The sequence below is a fragment of the Marmota flaviventris genome, chromosome 2 (assembly GCF_047511675.1).
Source record: "Marmota flaviventris isolate mMarFla1 chromosome 2, mMarFla1.hap1, whole genome shotgun sequence".
Taxonomy (NCBI): Eukaryota; Metazoa; Chordata; class Mammalia; order Rodentia; family Sciuridae; genus Marmota; species Marmota flaviventris.
This window is the reverse complement of record NC_092499.1, coordinates 167,724,843-167,750,471: the sequence shown is the minus strand read 5'-3', so window position 1 is coordinate 167,750,471 and position 25,629 is coordinate 167,724,843. Positions and strand designations below refer to the sequence as shown.

The 25,629-nt window shown below is 47.6% G+C and overlaps 1 protein-coding gene across 1 annotated transcript in view; it reads right to left on the bottom strand.

Moving 5' to 3' along the window:
* Positions 1-23,187, bottom strand: part of Jag1 (jagged canonical Notch ligand 1) — a 36,442-nt gene extending 13,255 nt beyond the window's left edge. The window contains exons 1-8 of the mRNA XM_071608726.1: positions 22,624-23,187; positions 21,869-22,174; positions 13,268-13,319; positions 7,372-7,626; positions 5,551-5,611; positions 1,565-1,695; positions 878-997; positions 287-400 (exon numbers count right to left, since the gene is read on the bottom strand). Coding sequence (XP_071464827.1) covers positions 287-400; positions 878-997; positions 1,565-1,695; positions 5,551-5,611; positions 7,372-7,626; positions 13,268-13,319; positions 21,869-22,174; positions 22,624-22,704 — 1,120 coding nt within the window. The 5' untranslated portion in view covers positions 22,705-23,187. The remainder of the gene's footprint in view (positions 1-286; positions 401-877; positions 998-1,564; positions 1,696-5,550; positions 5,612-7,371; positions 7,627-13,267; positions 13,320-21,868; positions 22,175-22,623) is intronic.
* Between the last annotated feature and the right edge of the window lie 2,442 nt (positions 23,188-25,629).

Here is a 25,629-nt window from a genome sequence, read left to right as displayed (position 1 = left end):
GTTAACTAGAATCTGGAGGAGACAGACGCAAGGAAGCACACGCAAGGAATGAGCCCTTCCATGAGACTTTCTACCAACCACAGATACATGTGCTACCCTGGTGGGTAGAGATGGGGTGCTAGAAGACTTCCAAGTACCCAAGCCACCAGACTGAGTGCACCCTCCCTTCCCATACTCAGACATGTCACTAAGTCCTTAACTTTGGACAAGTCCAGATATCTCCCACCAACCCTGTATCATAACACAGTGACCTTCAGAACAGACATAGGCCAAAACCTGCACTTACTTGTGGAGCACGTAGGCCCAGTCCAGCCAGGAGAACACTCACACTCAAACCCCAGGGAGGTTTCCTTGCAGCTGCCCATGTTGTGGCAGGGGTCAGAGAGGCAAGCATGCTCAGCTGCAAAGACCAAGACAGCAGTCAGCAAAGGACCCACTTCTTGTCACACTGCCTCCACCCCACCCCCACCCCACAACCAAGTCCCACACTTTGGTCACCAGCTCAAGTACTTCACAAAAAATAAAAGCAAGCATGCAATGTAACCCCCTGCTGTGTCTAGGGGAGGAAGGAAGTCATCTTCTCACTGAGCCACATTCCAATATATCTTGAAGTTGGGGGGTTCACTACATCTCATGATGCCTCCTATGCTAATCAGCATCGCCCAAAAAACTTTAGGGACTCAAGATTTCAGAGACTTGTGGAAGAGCTAGAATAACGAGTCTTAACTTTGGAGGGTATTTTCATCTTTTTACATATCATTAAAGTGTGTGTGTGTGGTGTGTGTGTGTGTATACACTTGCACGCATCGTAAGCTGAGCACACCAAAAACTAAAAAAAAAAGAACCCAAGGGATCCTACCCAGCTTGGACCACTTACCAATTTCACAGGTAGCTCCTGAATATCCCTCAGGGCAGGAACACTGATATTTGTCAGGACCTGTGTTGCTACAAGTTCCACCATTGAGACATGGCTGATGAGTTCCACAGTAATTGAGATCTGCCCAGAAGACCCCAAAGTCACAAAAAGACAATAAAGGTAAAGACTGCTAACTCATTAGGAGTCTAGCCCTACTCCATTTTTTGGTACGAGGGATTGAACTGAGGGGCACTCGACCATTAAGCCACATCCCCAGCCTTATTTCGTATTTTATTTAGAGACAGGGTCTCACTGATCTGCTTTTAGCACCTCGCTGTTGCTGAGGTTAGCTTTGAACCCGCAATCCTGCCTCAGCATCCTGAGTTGCTGGGATTACAGGCGTGCCACAGCACCTAGCCCCACTCCTATTTTAAAAATGGAACAAAAAAAAAAATGAATAAACCACCCTACAGCATTAAAGGAAAATTCAAACAGATTTAGAATAAAAGCCCCCACAGAAGAATGAAATGGGCTGGGATGTGGCTTTGGGGTAGAGCACTTGCTTACGTTCTCACCCAAACCTCATGACATGAGGTGGTTAAGGATAGAAGATAAATCAAAGTGAAAACCAATTTACTGCTGTTCCAAAATCTCACGTTCCTTCCAAGACTAGCATCCAGCTCCTCGGTCCCTCCCTGATGGGCGTACCTTTGTCGCAGAGCTGACCACCCCAGTTGGTCTCACAGAGGCACTGCCAGGGTTCATTGCAGGTGCCATGGACGCAGCCCGGGTGCGGGATGCACTTGTCACAGTACAAGCCTTGCCAGCCATACTGGCACCTGCAGACAGACAGCACACCCCACTTAGCTTTGTGAACACCAAGGGGGATGCGCACAACTAAAGCAGAAGACCACGAAGTCCAGGCTGTTTATTTGGTTGTGGGAGACGGGACAGGACACTTTCAAGGCCTGTTAGAGGCTCCTTGTGAACAGACATTTTCACAGTTGAGCCGAGCAGAGACAACAAAAGGAGGGCTGTTTGGGGAGGGGCCAGAGTGGGGGGTGCCCTCCACAAAGCCCCTCTCAGGCTCCCACGAATGAGCTGAGGGTGAGGACATGGAATAAATCAATCCCAGGACCTCATCGGGACAGACCATAGAAGGAAAGGACAACAATAGCTGTGCAGAAGTCCCCACCAAGGCTGCCCCTGCAGCTCCGCCCAGGCTCTTTGTCTCCACAGCAAGTCACAACCCCAGTGCACAGATGCAACAAGATGCCAAAGGCCGCAGGAAAGAGCCCAGTGATGATACTTTAGGAAAATCAAACAAAAAGGGGAGGGAGAGGGGGCATCCTCCCTTGGCAAAGACCTGGGGAGGATCTCTAAACTCACTTCTGCAGAGAAGGGGAGGGGTGGCAATGGCACTTGGAACCAATTCTACAGATAATTTATGAGTCATTACCATGGCCGTGGCTGTTCATGCTAATTTAGTTATTTCTCACTTTGGGGAAAAAAAAATAAACAAAAGAGAGAAAGAAGAGGTCAAAGTACAATATCCCTGTATCTAATTTTGGGGGAGTTGAGTTTCCCTTATAAGCAACTTGTTCATCATAGTCTTTTAAAGCCAAACGGTCTTTGATCTCCAAACACAAACAAACACAAACCTTCACGTGGGATGGGAGAGGGGGCAGGAACTCAAACCAGTCTCCCCTCAATTTCAAGCCTTCTGAAACTTAACCACCTTCTCAAAAACCCAGCTCTAACAAAAAGGGTGGAGGAAAAGCAGGGGACATCAGGAGCTAACCTGAGGGTGGAAGGAAGCAGGAGTGAATAGAACCCAGACCGACAAAATCATTCCAGATTAGGATCAGGGAAAAGCCAGGAAAACCAACTGCCCCTTGAGCTGCTCAGTTGGAACTCATGAAAATAAACGTCCGCATTTGCTCCCCAGAAGGAAAGGGCTTTGGTTTCCAGAGAGCTGGAGGCAAGCTAGCGAATCTTTGTCATGGGAAAATTATAGGGATCTAGCTAACAGCTAATCACCCACGGCTGAGAATGGATTAACCCTGAGAATACTGACTAACCACTTCCTAACTTCTAAAAACACCCCATCCACACCCAAACACAAAGAACTACTAGAATGTGTGGTTTAAAATTAATCAGACCCAGGATTTTGGTTCATGTAAAATAGACCTCCATCTAAATGACAAGTGACTATTTAAAGGAATAGAACAAGAACAAAATAAGTCATCTGGTAGAAATAACTTTTTAAAAAGCAGACACCCAACTTAGTGGGAGGCAGGGAGCCATTCTGTGCGGCCCATATTCTTAGCCTGAAAAATAATTCCAGGGAATTGATTGGGAAATAGCAATATTCCTGCTGTCTTCACTTATCCTTCCAAATTAAGGATGGCTACACCTCTTCAATTTGCCTAATAAAAGGAGAGACAGCTGAGGACCCAACCTAACCTCTTAATTAATGAGAGCTCAATCCCCAAGCATAAAACAGCAACCACAAGAGGCCACGGATGACTTCAAAAGAAAACAAATAAAAATACTGACCCTAAAAGAGGCATCGACCAAGTTATCCCAGTTTAATAATATATGATTAAGATTCTCATGAGAAATTGAAGTGACTTTCCTCATAGGATGATTCATAATTAAGTTTGATATTATTGGCAGGCTTGCAACAAAACAAGCCCATGTACCCGGGAAGAGGGAACCCAGGTCTCCTTGGGATGAACAAAACCAGGGAAGTTTTCTCCTGTGGGAGAAGACGAAAAGATTTTAAAAACAACAACAACAAAAAAAAACCTGTGTAATACATAACCCAAAAGACAACTTACAGGTAACTTGCCATTCAACTATTTCTGGAGCAGGACATAACCTGAACTTCCTTAGCTGGAAGGTTCTGTTTTGATTTTCTTTCAAGACAGGGAAGACTATGCAAATGCTGCGTGGGAAAGTAGCACCTTAAGTAAATAAGAGCACTGGTGCGTGTCTGGGCAGGGAGTGGGAGGTGAGACTTAGAGAAAGAGAAAGGGCTAAATTCTAGAAACAAAGCCTGTTGTTCTGGCTGGGAGGGCCCTCCCCTGCAGAGCAATGTGTTTATTCTGATGACAGTAGCACAAATCGTGGTCGGCCTCCATGATACTCAGATGATACTCATCTGAGCAGGCAGCAGGCTCAGAGAGTCCCTAATAGCCTTGCCGTTCTTACTTTCTCCAGAACACCCTTAATTAGGGAGAGTTGCCCTAGGTGGATTCCTGCTCTGCCTTTGACAGTAAAGTTGCTAAATACTGCAGTCAGCTGCCACCCAAGGGGATTAGCAGGTGAATCCCCTCCGCCATCCAGAAAATAAACTCCTGCAGAACTGTAGGAAGAGACAATTCCAGGACAACCTGTTCTTATTTCACTTCCAGCTGACTTGAATCCCACCTCGGCCTCAAGTTCAGTGTTTCCATTACGTGAGAGAACATATGGAGCTGTGGAATCACCGAGGGAAAACCTACAGGTAATTCTCTTTAAAACCAGCAGCTCTCAATTTAAATCTGCAAAATCACGTGGCAAGTCCATCAAATGCAGATTCCTGGGACGAAACAAGGGAACAGAATTCAGTAGGAATTCTGCACTTTTAACAGTTCCCCCCATTTGTTTGGGGACTTACACTGTAAGTACTGAGGTATGGGGTTTGCTGAGGTTTGATTCCCAAAAATATGGTCTGACCAGCAATAGAGCATCACGGGGGAGCTTGCTTGAAATGCAGAAACTTGGGCCCATGCCAGCCCAAGTTTGCATTTTAATGAGGGCCCCAGGTACCACATTAGTTTGAGGTGTACTAGTTTAGACTGTTTCATAAGCTTCCCTGGGCTCAAATCAGAGCAGCCTTGGGGGCAAAGGTGACAGGACCAAAAGATTCATGTAGTGTCACATTAAATCTGCTGCTCCTTAAAACTGGGGAGGAGAGAGAGATGCTGTCAGAATATCAGACAGTATTTCCTGAAACAAGCTTTTCCCAAATTGGCATAATATACATTTCAAGAAGTCCCTAGACCATCCTGGGGAAGCGGTCAGGGTAGGTCTCTCCGTTTGGCTTCTGCATTGTTCCTGGACCATAAAAGAACAGACTTCAAAGGCCAGCAGCAAAAGTCTACATTCATCAGGCTCAGCTGACAAGATTCCAGCACAGCCATTAACCTCTCAGCACCGGCCCAGATCCTGCCTGCAAAGGGGCCAGGAGATTGTACTAATCCCATTCTAAAGAATGCTGGACTTTCCCTATTGATGGGAAAAGTGGGGGAGGGCAGGGAAAGGAAAGGAGGGTGGAGGAGAAAAAAGAGAGAGAGGCGCAAAGAAACAAAGCCCCATCCTTCCATATAGTCTATTTGCACTTTAAGATTACAAAATGTGTTATCAATTTACAGAACAGTTAATACATGAAGTCACTGGCTATGCCCACAAGTTTTTTTTTTTTTTTTCCCCTCTTCCAAGAGAGAAGGGGTGGTGTGCATTCCATCAGACAGCTGGTATAATTTAATAAGTTTCGGATGTGCCTATCTGAATTTTTTTAAGCTTTCTTGTCCTCCCAAGGGGGGAAAATGGCATATTTACAGTAAAAAAATCAGTCCCTTGGTTGCATTAAAGGAAAGATTTTTGAAAAGAAAAGGAAACCACAAAAGATCAGTGTAGTCATTTACCTGCAGTCACCGGGGAGCTTGCAAGATCCATGCTTGGGACTGCAGCCCTGTCGGCAAATAGCTGTTTAAAAAAAAAAAAATGCAGAAGGATGCGTCAGCACACAGCCCATTTTCTGCACTGCCATCCTCATGAGAATGGCCTAGCACATTAAGCCTACAAAATCCATGATTTTAAGAGATCTGGTATCAAGCCCATTGTAAGGAGAGGAAGATGGGAGGAGCCCAAATAACAAATCCAGCTTTAAACTTCAAGGTCTTGCTAGCAGATCTTCAAAACATGATACTGTTTGGGGACAAAATGTAGACAAATGATGGGGGAAGGGGACCCTCACCCAGTCTCTCTCAACAATAACTACCCTCCTCTTTACACCCTGCCTGGTCATTTCCCATCCTGCCCATCCCACCCTCACCATAAGAAAGAGGTGTAGATAATCCAATCCTTCCACATCCCATTAGGACATCCTCAGATGAGCCCCAACCTCCTTTACTAACCCCATCGTCCACCCCTACATGCCTGGTTTCAAAAATCTCCCAGGTCTAACAGAGCCAATCAGGCTGGCTTCATTTGGCAGGCTAATCCGGTAGCCAGATCTGGTGGTACTTCTGTAAAGTATTCTCACAAAGAATTCTCTACTTCATTAAAAAGAAGCTAAGAAATTGATCTGACATTAAAAACTTACTAACATTAGAGTGTCTGTTAGATTTTTAAAAACAACTCTTTAAAGCTCGATTCCCTTTTTCATTTCAGTTCTCAAATACTATCTTTTTGAGATGGGGTCCTGCTATGTTACTGGGACCATCTTAAAATTCTTGTCTCCAGCTATTGAAGAAAGAGCAGCTTTGCCCAAGGGACATGCAAATTCCTCATCATGCCCCACCCCTCAGTCACTGTGGAAAACTTTTTGTTAATTCAGTTTGTCATGAAAGAATTTACCTAATTATCATGTAAGATAAGCAGATTACATTATTATAGTACATTATTATTTATAAGGGCATGTATACGGTTAACTCGAATTACTGAACAACTTGCTATGAATAAGAATCAATGAACTCCAGTAAAGCGGGTTGGGATGAAGTTGGCAACAGACTGAAAGCTAGACTCCTTTGGATGGGCTCAATCCTCCAGAGTACGAAGGCTTGGGCTGTCCAGTCCCTTTCCTCAATGCCGCCACAAAGGCATCGCAAAAGCTTCTTGCAAGGCCCCCTGAGCTCAGGGGCTGTCATTTCCTATAGCACTCTCTGCTCAGACAGCAATTCAATCAATCCTGTCCCACTTGGCATCAGATTCCTGAGAAGCAGAGCCTGAGAAGTGTATTCAGGCACAGGAAAGAGGGACTGAGGAAGGCAGGGGAAGGAGATGAGCAAGGACCTGGTCTCAGCTGGATTCTGCCTTCAGCCTGATCCCAGGGGAAGCTCTGGAGTGTGAATCTCCTACCACAATGTGAAGGCAAAGGGGGCTGGCCTTTGTACCCCGCTTCTAGCAGCCACTCACTCACTATGAGCTGGAGGGATGGGGCATGAAGTGGCTCCTGCTTGGCCAAGGAAAATTCCCCGGAGAAGGAGCAGCTGTGAGCTGTTAGCAGCCAACACTCACAGCAGCTGGGGGATGGGGACACCAGCTGGTAAAGGGGATCTGACGGGGCACCAACAGCATCTTCGACACTCAACATCTTCATGCTTCAGTCCTAGATTACAGGCAAAGTCCCACCCTGCCCGAGATAGCAACCTGCCATCTGACTGCCGGTGGGTGAGAACTTAACACCAAAGCAACAGGCAGTCAGGGCTAGTCAACCCGCCCAGCACACATGTACACACACGCACCTTTGTTACACTCTGGGCCCATCCAGCCTTCCATGCAAGTTTTGTTGCCATTCTGGTCACAGGCATAATGTCCAAAGAAGTCATCTCTGGGCCGGCAGAATTTATTGCAGCCAAAGCCATAATAGTAGTCATCACAGGTCACACGGATCTGATACTCGAAATGGGCGACCCCTGTGTTCTGCTTCAGTGTCTGCCACTGCCGGCTAGGGTTTATCATGCCTGAGTGAGAAGCTTTTTCAATAATGCTGTCAGGTTCTAGAGGCAAAAAAAAAAAAGGTGAATCATACTAACATTCATATCAGAGCCTCCCACACTGACCTTTTGGCCTTTTTGTTTTGGGGGGGTACTAGGAATTGAGCCCAGGGGTGCTTTACCATTGACCTACATCCCCAGTCCTTTTTATTTGTTTATTCTGAGACAAGGTCTAAGATGCAGAGGCTAGCCTTGAATGTGTACCCTACTGCCTCAGCCTCCTTAGTCGCAGGGATGACAGGTGTGTGCCACCACACCAGCCCATTTGTTTTGTTTGTTTTTAAATAAAGTATGCATGCACATGATATGAAATTCAAACAGTTATTCAAAAGGGCAGAAAATAAGAAGTCCATCTCCTTCCCCTAGAGGCCACCAATATCACTTATTCACCCTCTTTAATGGGTATATAATATATCTTATTTGTCTGGAAACAATTATTTACCTAGTCTCTAACCTTATGGGTATTCAGGTTGAAACCTTTTGTTATTAAAGCCACAAGCATGTCGAACATACCGCCCATGTATGTGGTTCCAGCGTTAAGAAACATTCCACAAATGGAAGTGCTGAATCAGTATGTGCATAACTAATCCACTCTGTCCACAGACCATCCCAAACTACCCACCAACGAAGCCCTGTCAATTAGTCCTCCCACCAGCACAGGAAACTGTTTCCCAGCAGCAGTGCCAATGCCATATACTATCAAACTTTCTGATCTTTGCCTGATGGATCAAGAGGTATCTCTTGTTTTAATTGCACTTAATTAAGTAATGAACACCCTTTCAATGTATTTATCAAACCATTCATATCTGTTCCTTGTGACCTGCAACCTATTTCTCTCAGTTGCCAATGTTTTTATTGCATCATTGACTATACTGATTTGTAAAAGCTCTTTATGTAAAAGAACATTGCCCCTTAAGGAATATTGTTCTTTAAGAAAAAATTTTACTATTCCAGATAAAGGTTAGCAACCTTTTCTGGTTTTAGAATTTTGTGTCTCCTTTAGAAAAGTTTTGTTCATTTTAAAAACTCTTCACTGAAAGCCAAGGAGTGAACTGAGTAAACTTAAAAAAAAAAAAAAAGTTGGTAGATGTGGTAGTACATCCAGCTAATTGGGAGCTGAGGTATGGGGATCACAAGTTCAAGACCAACTTAACAAGACCCTGTTTCAAAATAAGAAAAAATTTTAAAACGGCTGATAGAGTATTTGCCTGGCATATCCAAGACTCTGGGTTCAATCCCCAGCACCGCAAAAAACTGTTAACATGCCACCTTTTAAACTGGAATTAAGCTAGCATTTCAATAATTGCACCACAAACTTGATGCATTTCACCTTTCTCCTCTGCACAGAGGGCTGATGAGAGAATAATTAACTTCAGTTTAGAGATAAGTAGATTTCTCTTTTTACAAGTCATACATCTTAAAAGAATGCTAACTGAGCCAGGCTTGGTGGTGCATACCTGTAATCCCAGTGACTGGGAAGACAGGAGGATCTCAAGATTGAGGCCAGTCTGGGAAATCTAGCAAGACCCCGTCTCAAAATTAAAAGGGGACTGGTGAGGTAGGAGGACAAGGAAAGAATGCTTACTGAAGAAAATCAAACAACCAATGCCTAGAGTCCAAGGAGCTCTCAGGAGGAGTAAGAAGTGGCCCCTGCCCTGAGGTCACTTACAATCTAGCATGAGAGAAGAGACAGGTACAAAAATAGTTCCCGACTCCAGAGCCAGCTCAGGAGAGGGAAGTGAACCGGCAAAGAGGCACCAGCTCAGTACCCACACAGCCTGGTGCTGTGTTTGTTTTCTTAAACCTGCCAGCTCTAGCCCTTCACCACCTTGTCAAATTCAAGGCCACCTTGGAGAGACAGCATTAGAGCCTACTTGCAATGCCTTTGTGATTCTTACACACCCACACCACTGTTTTTCTAGGCTCTGGGCCTGTGCTGCTTCACAAAGCTATGCAAGCCATGTAGGTGACCAGAGTAAGGAACTCCTGGGTGGCTTCATCCACACGCTCCACTTCCAACTCAGCCCCAGAATTCACCCTGGGGTTCTCCAACTGTCGTGTGGGCAAGACAAGCCTCCAACAAGCCCACATACCTGCAGACTTACACCTAGTACACAGAGAACCACTTGCAGGTAACACTTCACTCATTTCAGTTTTTGCAAATAAACACAGACTAAAGAATGACAAAAATGCCCCTCCTCAAAGTGCATGTTTGTTCTGCTGGTTCAGTTAAGAGGTATAGTGGGCTATTACCACGTGGTTACAAGATCTGAATAAAGGAATCATTTCGACATACTAGTTATGGCTCAAAGGCATACAGCTTCTCTTGGGCTGGTATCAACAACAAACAATTCAGACAAGCCTCCAGCACAATCCTCAGGGTGCAGAAGACAGACACATGAATCTCAGTTCAGAATGTCCTCTACTTATTTCTGGCAAATGCCCTGAAGATGATCACTTCACAATCCTCAATGGAGCTAACAGAACGGTAGAAACAGCTTCGCACCTGCCAAGGCAGGACGCTGGTGTGTCTGGGTCATGAAGAGCAAGCTCCCTGCCTGCTGCTTCTGGGCTGCCACCCGATTCATGCCTCCTGTCGGTTTGGATCATAAGTGCACCTGGGATGGCTGTTTTGGTAGTCCAGGCTTGTGACTAGAAAGGATGTTACCGTCCTGCATGCAGATTATCACAGAGCACCCATACAGCTTGAAGGCCAAGGAGGAGGGGAGGAGGGTCACATGAATACAGCCCCAGAACAATGCCAACCTGAAAACCTAGATGAGAGCCTGAGCAGATAAGGCCATCCTAAAAAGGAAACTGAGTCTGAACTATGCCCGTTTATGTTTGCCATTAATTAAGCATCACAATAAACTGAAATCGTTTGCTCTGGCAAAGAAAATAATTTGGACCCTTAAGTACTGTGGTCCCAAAACAAATGACTTTTTGGAGGACTGCTGGCAGGAGGGTCATCCTTGGAAAATCCCTTCTAACACATGAACAGCACCTGGGTTTCACTAGGCCCAGATTCTGCTCATGGGCAAAGCTGCTGTGAGAAGAAGTTCTGCCACAACTTGCTTGGGTACCAAAGGGCAGTCAGCTCCATTTGAGCTTCTCAATATCCTCAGCTCTGCTCTCGTGGAATACATTCTGTTGGGAGAGGCAGAAAGTGAAGAGAAAGGGAGCAAAACATTTCAGGCAACTGCAAACAACCCATGCAAAGGCCCTGATGCAGAGAGAAAAATGTAATGAATTCAAGGACAAAAGCTAGGATACAGACATGGATGACAATGTTATGTAACATTATGGTCTGTAAGGTGGAGACAAGGCTGGGCTGGAGAGGTCTTAGGAGCCCCCATGAAAACCTGTCCCAGCAGCAAGAGGAAGTCACCGAGTGGTTGGCTTTTTAACAGAAAGGAAGACAACCAAATATGATGTTCCAAAAAGACTGGACAGTGAAGCACTGGGGGTGGACCAGAGAAGATAGAATTGCTGCCAGCTCATCTACCTAAGAGATAGTTCAGGCATGAGCCAACAGTGACTTTGACCAGGATGATGGCAGGAAGAAGCTAGATTTTGAGTTAAGAGTTAAAGATTTTCAGACCCTGAAATGTAGTATAGACAAGAGAGCAGGTATGCAAGGTACCTTCTGGATTTCTGGCTATGGCACTGAATATCCAAATATTAGTGCTCATCACCAAGAAAGGGTCCTGGGAAAGGGATTGCTCTTGGGGAAGGGAGATCTCAAGTTTGGTTTCAACTAGAGTAAATCTGAGATACTCTGGAAACAAAAGAGAGAGGCTTAACAGGAAAAGAGAGAGGCTTAACAGGAAAGAGGATAAACCATTTCCACCAAACCCACCAGCTCTCTTCATTAGGGCTCACCGAGTGTTTCAGTGGCCAAACTCCCCAAAAGTTGAGGTTTCAAAGTACTTTGTTCCTACTCCAGTCTTCTTTATTCCCAGCAAGAGACGAGACATCCCAGAACCCCAAACTGGGGCTACCTGGAAATGCAGACAACCTTGAGCAGCTCTGGATGGACTCTCAGTCTCCATGGGCACAGCTCACTGAGCTGTGCAGCACTGGAGGCCCAGGAAAGGTTCTGAGGGAATTTGGGGGTCTTCTCAGCCATCCCCAACAAAGTGTCCTGACCCAACACAGTTTCTTATCACAGGTCAGGATAGAGCCCAGGATGTTAATTCTACCAGATGGACTGTTTTATCAGCTAATAGGGAAGAGAACATCATTCATGCAACATTTGAAGAGCCCATTTTCCCCCTCCCCACCTCCACCTTCCTAATGTTGGTCAGCACTGTCAGCAGGTCACAGTGACATAACAGTCACACAATCCTCAACATTGTTGGGAGGGAAGAATAAACAGATATCAATGACCCTAACTAGTATCAGCCATAACCAAGGCTGGCAAAGTTCCCCTGCCACCATCCAGACATATAAACACCTGCCACAGAGGACAATAGTGCCCTTAGGGAGGACAGCTCAGAACCTGGACTTGTACAAGCTGCCCTCCAGACAGAGATGCACCCTCGTAGCTGGACTGAAGAGAGAAGGCAAGAAGAGTGCACTAAATGGCTGTGAGCCTCTGTCATGAATTCTGTGGCCCCAAGTGGCCCAATGAGCCAGCCATTGAAAGCTGCCCACAGAGCAAAACCCCAGCCCTCCCTGTGCCCATATTGGGCTTTGACCTCTCAGATCTCTAAAAAAAAAGCAATGTGAGAGAAGGGGTAAAGATGGAGGGTATTAGCTGTGAAAACACAAGAAAGGGTCAGTAGAGAAGAAGGCACAAGACATTCCAAGAAGCACAGAAAGTAAACACAAGAAGTTGGATTGCATCTTCCTCATACATGGACCAAGAGATTTCAGTGTGAATCAAGTTTTCCAATGACAATCACCGAGACTCCACAGGCAAAATGGGAACTTGAAGTTTTGGCTCATAAGGGAAAACATGGTAAGTTACAACTAAGAGTGCAACTACTGTATAAACCAGACTGCTGCCATTCTAACACACGCACTCCATGGCCTCCACCAAAACCCACCCCTTCTCAGTCCTGAAAAGTAGCCTGCACCGAAAACAGAGCCATCTTTCAGAAGAGGACAAGGCAGGTCACAGCTGTGGGGCTCTGAAATTCCGCTTCAATGAAAGGTTTGTGGTGCTCAGTGTGGGAAACTCAGACAGGCCTGAAGCTCACCTGCCCACCAAGTGAAATTCAAGGTCGGTCTTTAGAGCCCAGCGCCACCTTTATGGCTTTATCTTTCTGATGAGAGATTAAACACTCACTTAAAAGTTTAAATGGACTTTTAAAAAGTCACTACTTTGATCCTGTAGCAGTCTACAAGGTTTTAATGTTGTTAAACCATTAAGATCTTTATTCCAGAGATAATCTAGGTCCCTTATTTAGGGACTGAGCTAACTGGGAGTCTGTTCTGACTACTTAATATTATAAGCCAAAGTGCTAGGGAAAGTTAAGGTACAGACTCCACTGACACAGGGGCCCTAGATGGGGGTTAGAAAATATGGCAGAGGGTGGTGGAAGTTCTCCCGAGTACTGAGGTAGCAGTACAGTCAGACAGGTCCACCTAGCACCTACTTCCACATATTTAGAGAAGAATCCACTGATGTGATACTTACGAACAGTGTCATTACTGGAGTCCCACGCCTCCACAAGCAAAGTATAGGACCTCTGCAAGATAGAGAAGCAACAGGTTAGTGATACAGAAACAGGGATCAGCTTTCCAACATAGTTTTCTCTTGGCCTCCCTGCACACCCCACCAAAACAATATTCTATTAGCCAGCACACTGAGGTCTTAGATGTTTAAATCCAGATGAACTCCCCTCCCCTCTTCAGTGCTCTTTCCAGACTGACAAATGACTACTTTCACCTGGATGGGAACCATCGGGGTCATCATGCATGCAGGCAGCCCAAAGTCCTGATCAGGAAATGCCACCTCCTATATGAGAGCATTTGGCATCTAGTTTTCCAAAACTTTCCAGACCCTAACCTTAGTGCATGAGAAAACACACACATACACACAAAGAATTTATTCTAAGCTAGCCTACTCAGGTATTTGCACCGAGGGGGTATTGCTAAGGTTACACTTCAGGCCCTGATGGGGCAGTCTCCAGGGAGGCCCCCTTTTCCTTTTCAGAACCCCTTTGAAAGCCCCGTCTGTGAGACCATCCCAGCTCCCACAAGTATCAGGTAACTCTAGGAAGCAGGAGGGGGTAGGTGCAAAAAGACTGCTAGAGACAAAGAAGGCAACCGAACTTGGGTGGCGGAGTTGGGGGGACAGACAGAAAGAAAGTACAAAGGGAGAAATCACCGCACACCCGTGGATTGCGTTTATTGATGAACTTATCTGTCAATAAGATCTAACATTCCAGGAATAATCAGAGCCCACTAACTAAACAAATTCCCTGGATACTGGCAAGGTGCCAGTTATTATAGTGAAGGCACTTTTTATCTCCCAGGCTTATCTCAATTCCAGCCTCTCCAAAAAACCCAGAGCTATTAGCAACTTTCCGATTTTACTCATATCTTCATTTGCAATTTACCATGAGGTTAGTCTCACAAAACACCAAGAGTCTTGATAAACCTATCTCAGGACTGGAGAAGACGACTCGAAGCAGGTAGACAGAAAAGGAAAAAGAACCCATTTTTGCATCCCCTGCTCGGCCACTGTCAGAAGCCAATGCACAGAAAATAGTAGCATGTATTGCTTGAATAACATCATACACCAGAAACACTGCTGTCAAGAGAAGACATCCACAAGGGAAAGGAAAAAAAAAAAAAACGGGGGGCGGGGGGGAAGTTTCATTCATCACTGCTCTCAGGGTGACACAGCAGGTTGTCTCTGAATATAAAAATATCTTGTGATAGACCCTGCCTTGGAATTCAGCCGAAATATGTTTCATACTCCAAGCCGAGTAGGATTCCATTTCGTTCACTGATAACTGTGGGAAAATGCTCACAAAAAGCAAGCAAAACCAGGCAAGCCGGGGCACATACCCAGCCCTCTCCCTGCTAGTGGCCATCGGTCCAAACACATTGTTGTTGTCGTTAATATTTTATTAGTGAAAGTTACACCTTATTTACAACCTCTTTAAGTTTCTTAGGACTTCCTACAAATTATAGGACTCTTCCTGATGAGCAGCAAGAAATTATATTTCTCTACTGATTTGAGGCTAGAGCCAAGTCGAAATGAGGCCAGATGTGTGGCTGATTCTGTATAATTAAGCCCTTCATTTGCTGGTCACGTTGAGGCCCACATCCTCCACTTCAACAATATTGCTGTAATTAATCCTCTGATTAAATGCATTGATACCGAGAGTTTTGACAGACTAAACACATAATACCCAAATGCCACAGCAAGGGAAGGTGCCCTGGGACTGGGCTGGCATGGCAGTATAGTTCCATTTAATACTAAGGCGGAAGGTATCCTTAGGTCTTATACCAGGACTTGGAAGACCAAGTAGTGTTTCGGGCTCACGCTCTCCTCAGAAGCTGCTGCCCTACACCCTCCATTCCTTGAGGGATTAGAATGGCACCCTCAGCTCTAGAGGCCTGATATCATGATTTTCTTACCCTCACCCCACCTCCATCTCTGAGAAGGAAGGCAGTGGGTAAGGACCGCAGTGACAGCCACCAAGACTGGACCTTTTCTCCCCCTTGTTTCAGAGAAGGGATTTGTGTTCCAGAACAGATCTCTTGGGGTGCCCAGCCTTCAGAGAAAAGAATTCCCTCCATGGTTCCTATTAGAAGGCACTCTTACCTCCCACACTCTATCCCCACACTATAGATCAACAATCAAGATAATTTAGCAATGATTATTAGTTGCTAGGGAGCTTTAATTTTTCCCAGGCCCACGCCTGACCTCTGTACATCCCTAAATATACATCTGGACACGGAGATCCCAGACCATGTGCACCTCATGCTATCAAAGCAGGTACCAGGCCACAAATCAGCAATCCACTATATTCAAGTCATACCCAATTGGCCACAGCAGATCTTGCTGCCAACAGAGGCCGAGTCCCCAGTCCCCAAAGGGGGAAGGGGCTCAGAAAAGTCAACTATTCAATCTTAAGTTCATAATAAAAATCAAATGAGAAAAAAAGCAAATACCTGGGGTTTTCTTGTTTTCTAAGTATAAAAAAAAGGCTTCTAGGAAGAGTCAATTGGATTGCATCTTTTTATTCCCCCCAGAATGATAGTCTGGGGCCAACACAGAAAGAACGGGTAGTTAACAGAGCATCAGTCTGGATTTGCAATGCAAGTCATTGCTGCCCCTACCCAGCTCCAAGCCCAAGGATGTCCTGGCCACACAGCGGCTGGTTCCCATTCTCCTGCAGCATCGAAGAGGACTGGTCAGCTTTCAAAATTGCCGTTGGGGAGATTTCCATGCAATTTTCAACAAGAAGAGATTCCTGGCATCAAAGCCTCCAAGACATGCCAAGGCCACCAGGTCCCTCTCCCAAGGCCAGGACACCAGCACCTCCTCCCATCCTCCACACTTGGGCTGCTGCTCAAGGGTTATGTTCTGTGTCCTGCCCCACTCCATGGTGGTTACCTTGGCACTAGGCAGAGTGGTAAGCACTTAATTGCCACATTAAGAAGGGGGGATGTAAGAAACAAAGGTAATTGTGTTGGCAGCTGGGAGCTTCCTTTTCCTGGCAACAGTGGCAGCCAAACCAAGCCTTGAGAAGCGGCTGCCTCCCCTCCTGCCAAGCTGATGGACACAAACAAACCGCCATCCAAACGGCACGCGTGCGGCGTCCAAAACCCCAGGCCGCTGCGACAGGCGGGCCCACTGGAGGCACGCACATCCTGGGAATGTCCAGCTTGCCAACAAGGCCATTGTGCATGGCCAGTCGGCCCCCGGGTCTGTCGGGGGCCCTGCGCTCTGCTGACTCAACTGTTGCTTCCTGTCGCTTGTCCTGTATTAGCAGTATTTTTTGGAGAGGCCCCATTCTTCTCTGTAATCCTCATTTTAGTCAATTCGGCCAACTCTATTGTCCTGCCTGTGTCTGGGTGGCCAGAGTATAAAATATTCCAGTCACAAAACATATTAAACAAAAAAGGATTCAAGAGAGTCCATGTGTGGGCACACTTACATACGCTTGCACACACAATCCCCATACCACAGGGTTTTGGCAAGGTGAGAGATGAAGGAGGATGACTACCCTTATTGCATCCCTACAAGCTAAGGCTCCGTTCAGAGAGAAAACAATCAAGTCTGCAGGGCTTGACATGTCAATAGCGTCCGATCTGGTTACAAAGGGTGATTTTCTCATCAAAGCCCACCTCAAAGGCTCACCAAGAGGCCCAGAGCTCATATACAGATTTGAGACTCTCAATGAGAGGCCCCTACCTCAGTTCCCATCATTACCCTTACCTGTTTGAAAGGCATCCCACTGATAATTAAATGCACCAGTTACAAAAGGGTGGTGAGGTTAATAGATAGAATACCGAGAAGCCAGCCAAGCACAACGGTCCGGTTCACACAGAGCAAGCCTGAACAAGAGTCCTTTCTACTTATTTACCAAAAGTGCATAAAAATTGGGCTTAACTGGTGGAGGACTCTGAATGTTTGACTATTTATGTACCCATTTTAACCACTGGGAACCACTCTATGGAATTTCTTCCCTGCACATGCATTGCACCAATGCTAGATGTCACTGACACTATAAAAATAAGAGCCACGAGGCTGCTGCAGTCCATGCAGTGATCAGAAACCAACAAGAAGTTCCAACACAACACAATTCAGCAGAGGTGGCACAATTCGGAACCCAGGACTTTCTCCATTTCTACAATTTTAGAATCTTTACTTTCCAGTTGTTCTCTCAACAACTGGAAGAACAGGTTAAGTTTTATTCTTTTAAATGTATTTAATTAAAAGCTGTAGCCAAAGATCACTGCTCTCAGCAGCCTGGATCCTAACCTTGAAGGTGAGAGGAATGCCTCTAAATGTTCATCAAGGGAAAAGTCTCAGGCATATTTGTCTTTATTGATTATGAAGCTAATTGTATGCACGTCCAAAGATTATGCATTCTAATGCTGTAATCCTGAAAGCCTGACACTGGGACCAATTTTGGCCCTTGTAACAATGGAACTGTGGCTCCTCTGAATCCAGCCAAGGCCTCTGTTTGCAGATCAACAACATGAAGGTTTCTTGTTACCCTGAACCCCCCCCCCACCCCCCGCCTTGTTAACTTTTTTTCTCCATGCTAAACTTTCCACATGGCTTCTATCTTAAAAGTCCCCCAAAGGACCACTATTTGGTGTAAAGATTTCAGGTTGCATTCAGATCACTAGTTTTCAGCAGTGCAGGGTAGAGGGTGCCTCCAAGTTGCTGCTACCTCTCCACCTCACCCATTCAACTCCTTCAGTCTCTAACCAAAAGCCTCACCGTTTTCTACACATTTTAAGTCCCTATAGAATTATGGGTGTGGAGCTCGTGGGTTGCAAACTCGTTTAAGTCCTGAAGGTTTGAATAAGTTGCTAAGAAACAGGACAACAAGAGGGGGGGGGGGAAGAGGTTACACCTGCAAGAGAAGAAAAAATTAAAGAACCTGGAATAGGAATTCCTTGGGGGAGAAGCCCTTTCAAAGTTAGCACCACTCCACTTTGCCCTAAGCCTAGTTTTCCTACTCAGACATGTCACTCTGTGTCTTTAGTTTGAGGTAGATTTCTTAGGGCACAGGGTGTTTCCTCCACACAAAGTCCCTTGCACTGGGCACATACACATGTGCTGTATGTACACACACTGACCACACAGGTGGGTTGCAAATATTGGCTAAAGAAAGGCTCAAATGAGAACCTGGTTTCTCTGCCTTTTGAAGTATCTAGAGGCATAAAGGCAAGGACTTGTCAATTATACTGAGATTAATACAGTGACAGCCTATTTACTCAAACACCTGACAATTATTCATTCAGGCCTTAAGTGTGAAGGGGGCCAAAGCTAGCATTTTTCTGGTATGCAAGAATCATATTTCATTGATTTTTCCAAAAAAAAAAAAATTAAAAAGCAAGTCTTTGAATGAGATAAGTGGTATTTAAAATACGAAGCTAAAAAGGCAGATACTTCAATTATTTCCCTCAAGTTTTCTCTAGATTCATTTCACTCAAAAGCCACCAATGAAACCACCTACCTAACCAGGGTTCTAGGATTCCCAAGAAGGAGTGGTAATTACATAATGCATTTTTAATAAGCAGGCTCTGCTGGGACTTAGTACTCATTTTAGGAGGTGCAAATTAACCATTTCAGTGATTTATAAATGGTTATTCCCAAATCATTTCTTGTTAAGCCCAATTACCTCTCATAATGATATTCTTATCATTTGGTCCTCCAATTTGAGGATCATAAATCAGGCTAGTTGTTTCAAGGCAAGCCCCCTAGCAGCAGAGATGGTAAAGTGATCAGAAACCACTGGTTAAAAACTACAAGACCAGGGCTAGGGAAGTGGATACCAAGTGAGGTGTAATCAGATACTACATGGCAGAGAGACCCACCTCTACAGAGCTCCTCACACAAATGCTGAAATGTGGGCTGAATTTCACATCTTACCAAATCATTTCCTCTTCTTCCTCTCCAGAACAAACAGTTGTTTGACTGGGGTCATAATTCCAAAGCAAAGACACAAATCACATGACCTTCTCCACTGACCTACCCCTGCTCCTCAATCACAGCTCTTCCAGTGTCAGCAAATTTAGGACTCGTGACAATTGTGGCTACCTACAAATTGGCAGCTTAGGTGGCTGTGAGACTAAGGTGGTCTGGAGGTTGTTTTTAACTATCTAACCTTCTTGTTACCTCTTGAATTATATACCACATTGAATTATTACCTATCCAAAGAAATCAATTTATTTTATTTTGGTCCTGGGGATTGAACCCAAGGTACAAGAGCTAAGCAAGCACTCTGCCAATGAGCTTTACCCCCAGCCAGAAATTAGTTTTTAAGAAGACACTTATTAATGTTAATTGCCAAATTGAAGGAAGCTGTGTTACTTCAACACTGGCTCAGCTAAGGGCTTTCATTCACCCTGGAGTCATGCTTGAAAGTTACAGATTATTGAGTGTTTCTCCAGCCACATTCAGGAAAATAAAATAAAACAATACACCTAAACTCCAATTTCTCTTGGGAAGTAAAGCTTATGTTTCGCGGCAGGCCTTTCTGGGGTAGCAGGGTGGAGACTTGTTTATGAGTGATACATGCATTTGGCCCAACTTCAAAAGAACCACATTTTCAGAGTTAGGCTGGCAGTCCCCATATTCTAAAAAAGCCCAGAGTCTATTTCATTGTTGGTGAAGCCTCAAGCCTGAAGGCAAAGAGGAGCACCAGCAAATCAATTGCCTCCCCTACCCTCTCACACCATTTCCATTTCCTTCTCCTCTGAGGACTCCTGCCAAGTGTCAAAGGAAGAGACACACCTTCTAGGTCACTTTTTTTGGGGGGAGGGGGGGTTAAGGAGCAAGACTCCATTTTTGTCTAAGCTATTCTGACCCTACTTTCCAAAATGAATCTCAGCCAGGCCTTCTGCTTTTCCACATCAGTAATAAGATTCCTTTTATGGTCTTGTGAAAAGCCAGAGGGGCTCCGGACTGATCCTTCAGAGGATGGAACCACCTGCTGTCCCAGTCCCCCTAAACTCCAAACACAGTTCAAGGGCAGTCAGCGTTCACAGTCAGCTTGGGCCCCCGTCAGATTTAAAGGTGGCCAACGTCTTTAGCTTAAAGTTCTCCCTAATAGGGGATTAACAGACAAGACAAACACTCTTTGTAAAAGTGAAATCCCACAACAGAAACAACCCTCAGATTTCAAGAGAACTTCACATAGATAGATTTGTTTTCTTTTTAAATAAGACCCTTTTAAAGGCATGTTTTTGCTAATTGTCTAATCTTACCCACAGCAGAGGGCACTTCCTAATGCCACAATACTTGCTCTTGTAAACGTGGATCTTAGGAGCCTCCCTGGCCTTCCCGCAGACCTAGCCAGACAGGCTTTCCTCCCCTCCTGGAATTGCTAATCACACAGCCCGAGTTCGCGGATAGGAGGCAGCAGAGCGCACCCAATCAGAGCACGTGGCGCAAAGAAATCCTCTGGGGCACAGAGCTCCCCCGCCCCCCGACTTACCACCCACCCTCCAAGAACAGGCTGGGCCAAGCCCCAGTCCTGGCAGTGAGTCACACCTCCTGGACAGCGGGCACACCCCCAACATTTCCCTTTCCTCCCCTTCTGCAATCGCACCCATCTTCCTTCCACCCATTTTGGGATGTTGCAAGGGCCTCGCTGCAGGTCTGCCAGCTGGGCCCGGGCCTGGAGCTGCTCCGCGAGAGGCGGAGAGTAATGAGGGTCCACACACTTGCACCCTAAGCACTGCCTCCAAGCGGACCACCCCTTCAAGCCTTGGCACGGCCCCCAAAGAGCATGCGGGGGCCGTGTGCCCGCCGGACAAGAGTTTGCGCCCGCCCTTCCCCGGGAAGTTTGCAAACACAGCTGTTCCAGAGCCCGGGAACCGCTGGAAGCGAGGCCATAAGGGTTACACCGCGCGGGGGCGGGGGCAGGAAGAGGCCGGCAGGGGGCGGGGGTTCCTGGGCCTACAGCCCGGCGCGCTCCAGAAGACCCCCCCATACACACACACCCTGCGGCGGCCGCCCCCGGGATATGGAGCCCAGCCCGGAGAGCGCCCTTGCACACACCAAAGTCTCCCGGGGAGCAGCGGGAAACCGGCTCCCCCCACACCCTCCAGGAAGGACACACCCGCCCTCCGGGCCGCTCACGGGAAAGGGGAGTGTGCCAATTTGGACGGCATTCTCAGCCCACAACTGCGCGGAGTCGCCTTCAACGGCGCACCAGGTTTCATTGGTTAAGCAAAGAGATCACCTACAATGACCTCCTGGCTCAGGCTGGGAGGAAGGGTGGTGGGAGTTATTCCAGCGATTTCAACTTGCAAGTTTAAACCGGCTATCCCAGGCGATTTTCCCCACAATTCCCTTTGGGTCCCCACTTTTGTGGACTAAGCAAGCAGCAACACGGATGAGACCGCCCGGTCCTGACCTGCCCAGGTCTGACTATAGTCTCAGATCCCTGGCCCGCCACCCCAAAATGCCTCCCTAGTTATCGTCAAGCTTCAAGCCAAGACCCTTTAAATCTCTCAGGCAAAGGAAAGTAGGGCTCGGCCAGAGGCGGTTGCGAGCCTCTGCCCGACTTCCCTCCCTGAATCGGTCACTCACCGGCCAGGCGAAACTGAAAGGCAGCACGATGCGATTGCGGTCGTTTCCGCGGCTGGCCTTGAGGTTGAAGGTGTTGCCCCCGATGACAGGCGTGGACCCTGAGCCGAAGCTGCAGGGGCCCCCGGCCGTGACGCGAGATTGATACTCCTTGAGGCACACTTTGAAGTACGTGTCACACTCGTCGCGGGTACACTTGCGGTCCCCTGGGTTCCGGGAGCCGCCGCAGCAGTTCCCATTCTGCAGCTCTCCGTTCACGTTTTGCATGGACAGGATCTCCAACTCGAACTGACCCGAGGCCCCGCACACCTGAAGGTGAGGGAGGGAGTAAGGTCACCACGGGAGAAAACTATTTTCTTCGAGGGCAGAGGTAGCGATTCCCTCCCCGCCCGCCCGACGAGTCCGCTGCACCAAGTGAAAATAATTTTGCAAAACTAGGTTCAAGAACTCAACATGATTCAGGGGGCTTAAAACATGAGTGCGGGGGAGGGGGTAAATCCGACGCCTGCCTTGGGTAAGGTCGAGAGTTGGGCGAACGCTCCCTGCCCAGCCTGGAGGGGTCATCCTTCCAGCCCGTGGGGCTCCCCAAGGGAAGCTGGCGCTCTCAACCCAGGTGCAGCCTCTTAAGCGCAAGGGTAGGGCTAGAAACCCAGGCGTCCAAAGACCCAGGGGGCCGCTCGCCACGCTCAGGCGCCCGCGTCCAGGGCGCCTCGAGGGTAGGGAGACGGCAGGGAAGGAGGCTTGGCAGAGATTCCTACCTTGGCTCGCAGGGCACAGAGCAGGGCAAGCAGGAGGCTCAAGGGGCGCCCGGGGCGGCCGCGCGTCCGTGGGGACCGCATCGCTGCGCCGCGCGCCGCGGGCACTCGGGACGCCGCCGCTGCTGCTAGCGCTGGTGCTCTCGCCGGTGCTGCCGTCGCCGCTGCCCCTGCGGCAGCCGCGTCCCGGCTCTAATATACTCCGCCGATTGGAGCATGCACGACTGGAAAACAACACCACTTTTCAAAAGCCCTTTCAAGAGCGGCCGGTTCCAGAAGGCTAAGAGCCCGGCCTCCTTTTATTATTCTGATCGCTTCTTTGAGGCGCTCCCCCTCCTCTTCCACCTCCCGGCTTTCTTTCCTTCTCTCGCGCTCCCCTTCTTTTATTATGATTATGCGCAGCCTTTTATTCCCTTTCAGATCAGCTGCATGGAAAGTGGGGAGGGAGGGAAAAAAAAAACACCCAAGCCTAGCTCGCGGGCCGGCTGCAGGTAACACAATGACGCGTGCCCGCCCGGCTCTCGGAGAAGGACCCGGAGAGCCCGTCTGGGAGCAGCGGCCGGGGCTGGCCACCTCTACCCAGCACGCCGGGGAAGACGCATGCGCGCTTATTAATATTCATGAGGGGCGTGACCGTCTAGGACACGCCCCTTCCCTCCTGGTTGATGGGGAGGGGACTGCTGAGAGGAACTTGGAAGGGGTTGGGGGATTGAGACTCGCTGGGCGGCGTGGACTCCTGGGGCCCCACACAGCCCCCCCTCGTCCTTGGGAACTTTGGGCCGGGCGGGAAGGGAGAGCGTGGGGAAAAATTTGGATAGAGCCTTTGCCCTGGGATGCCTGGGGTGCCCCCAGCGGTGACCGCCCCCTCGGGCGCCGCAAGCCGGGCATCTCTGCTTGCACGTCGGGGCCCCAGGTGTAGGCGCCGCGGCGCTGCCTGAGCGGTCGGAGAGAGGCAGCTTCCGCCTTCCGAGCCGCCTGCGTCAGCTGCGGCTTTAGCCCCAAGAGGAGGGCCTGCCCTCCCGGAGCCCGGCCCGCTTCCCGCGAGCTAGCGAGCCGCCCAGAGCGCTCTGCTGGCGGCGGTAGCGGCAGAGGCGGCGGCGGTGAGACTGGCGCACTTGCCGCCGTCTGCTCGCCCGGCGGAGGCGACCTAGGCAGACGCTACTGGGAACTTTGAAAAACTTTCCCGGAGCCAGGCTTGCCACAGATTCCAGGGAAAGCCTCGGGCCGCGAGCCACCCCCTCCCAGATCCGAGTCTGTGGAGTCTCGGAGGACTCCCAGCTTCCTTTCCAAACCGCGCCAGGGCAGAGACTCGGGGAAGCATGGGGAAGGCGGCGGGCACTCCGGGCCTCTGCTCAGGCTTCGCAAGGGGCAGTCCCAGACGCTGGTGGGCATGGATACCCTTCTCGCCCCGCGGTCCGGGGCCGCAGTGCAGGGATTGCACCTGTAGGCGGCCTCCGAGCAGCTCTCTGGGTGGCAAGAGGTGGGCCTGAAAAAGACCGTTTCACCACCGTACGCTTTTCTAGGGCGGCAGTGGAAACTGATGCCATTTTGCACCTTTAGGCAGGCTTCGCAATTAACAGCGACGCTTCTAGTCATAATCAAGGTCAAAGGAAACCCGCGGGCTGGCTGAAGCTTCTGCCAACTCCTTTTCCCGCGGGTTTGCAGTTGCATTTAAGGGGAGCGCTTTAGGAAAACAGATTTCCATTCAAGAGTGCACGAAGTTATAGCGTTATGTGGGGTATGCCCTGCAGAAAAGCTTGACTCTGAAAGGTACCAGTTTGGGGCTCAAGCCTTCCAGGACTGTGGGACGTGATGAGCTGCAGTGAGTTAAGGGGAAATAGTTTTAAAAGGTAGGTATTTGTGGTAATCTTACTGCATATGAAGAGAGACTCAATTTGGACAATATATTCATGTCAAATATCATTCTGGGGAGAAAAAAATAAGGTAACTAATCTCTCTGGTTTAAATCTACCAAAGATGGTTTAGGAATTTGACATTTTTAACAGCCACAAAATGTTCTTGAGAAAGGTACTTTCTTAATGGCAGTGTGTTCCGTCTTGATGATCATTTGGAGAGAACCAATCCATAGTTGGGGAGGCACAGCTGGCTTAGGCAGGAGCCAACAGGGCATTTCTCTTAATGTTCCCAGTTCCCCTCCCCCAGTTATCCTAGAAGCAAGTCATCCAGTTGTCAACTGTAACCTTTGTAAACTTTTCCCACCAAAGTTACATCAGTTTTCCCCACTTCCTATCAGTCCCCTTCTCACATATACCCCACAAACCTCCAATTTGGTGTGCTCAGTAATAGTTTTAAAGCAAAAGACTAGTGCTGAAAAAAATCACAATTTATAAAGCCTGTGTGGTCTCAAAATGCATACTCCTTTGAGCTTGTGTTAATTATGCCTGTTTTAATTCTGTGTCTTGTGCCCTACACACCCAAGAAGAGGACTATGGAGCCAGGTTGAAGAGTTTCTACCCAGTCACCTTAGTTTAACCAGGGAGAGCTACCTGAGCCTTCATGGTCCTCTATTTTAGCAATCTGGGCTATGTGGAAACTGGGTCAGTTTCAGGCCATTTGATTAATAGAAAAAAAAAAAGAGTGTAGATTTCTGAGGGGCTAAAACTACCTGATTGGCAGGATGTGGTGGAGCATGCCTATAATTTAGCAACTCAGAAGGCTGAGGCAGGAATTCAAGGCCAGCCTTAGCAACCTACCAAGACCCTATCTCAAAAAAAAAGAAAAAAAAAGTGGGGGCACTGGAGATGTGCCTCAATGGCTAAGCACAGCTTGGTTCAATCCCCCTACCAAAAAAAAAAAAAACTCAATCAGAAACGTTTAATCAGTAATGAAAGAAACACAACATTCTAATCAAATAGCAATGTCTCTTGCCTTTTTTTGAGCCTGGGAACCCACTTTTAGAGAAGACAGTTGTGGGCTACAGGGGATTCTTTTGAAATTTTTCAGTTGGGGCTCTTTGAACAAATTGGGACTCCCCCAAAAAGCCAGTCA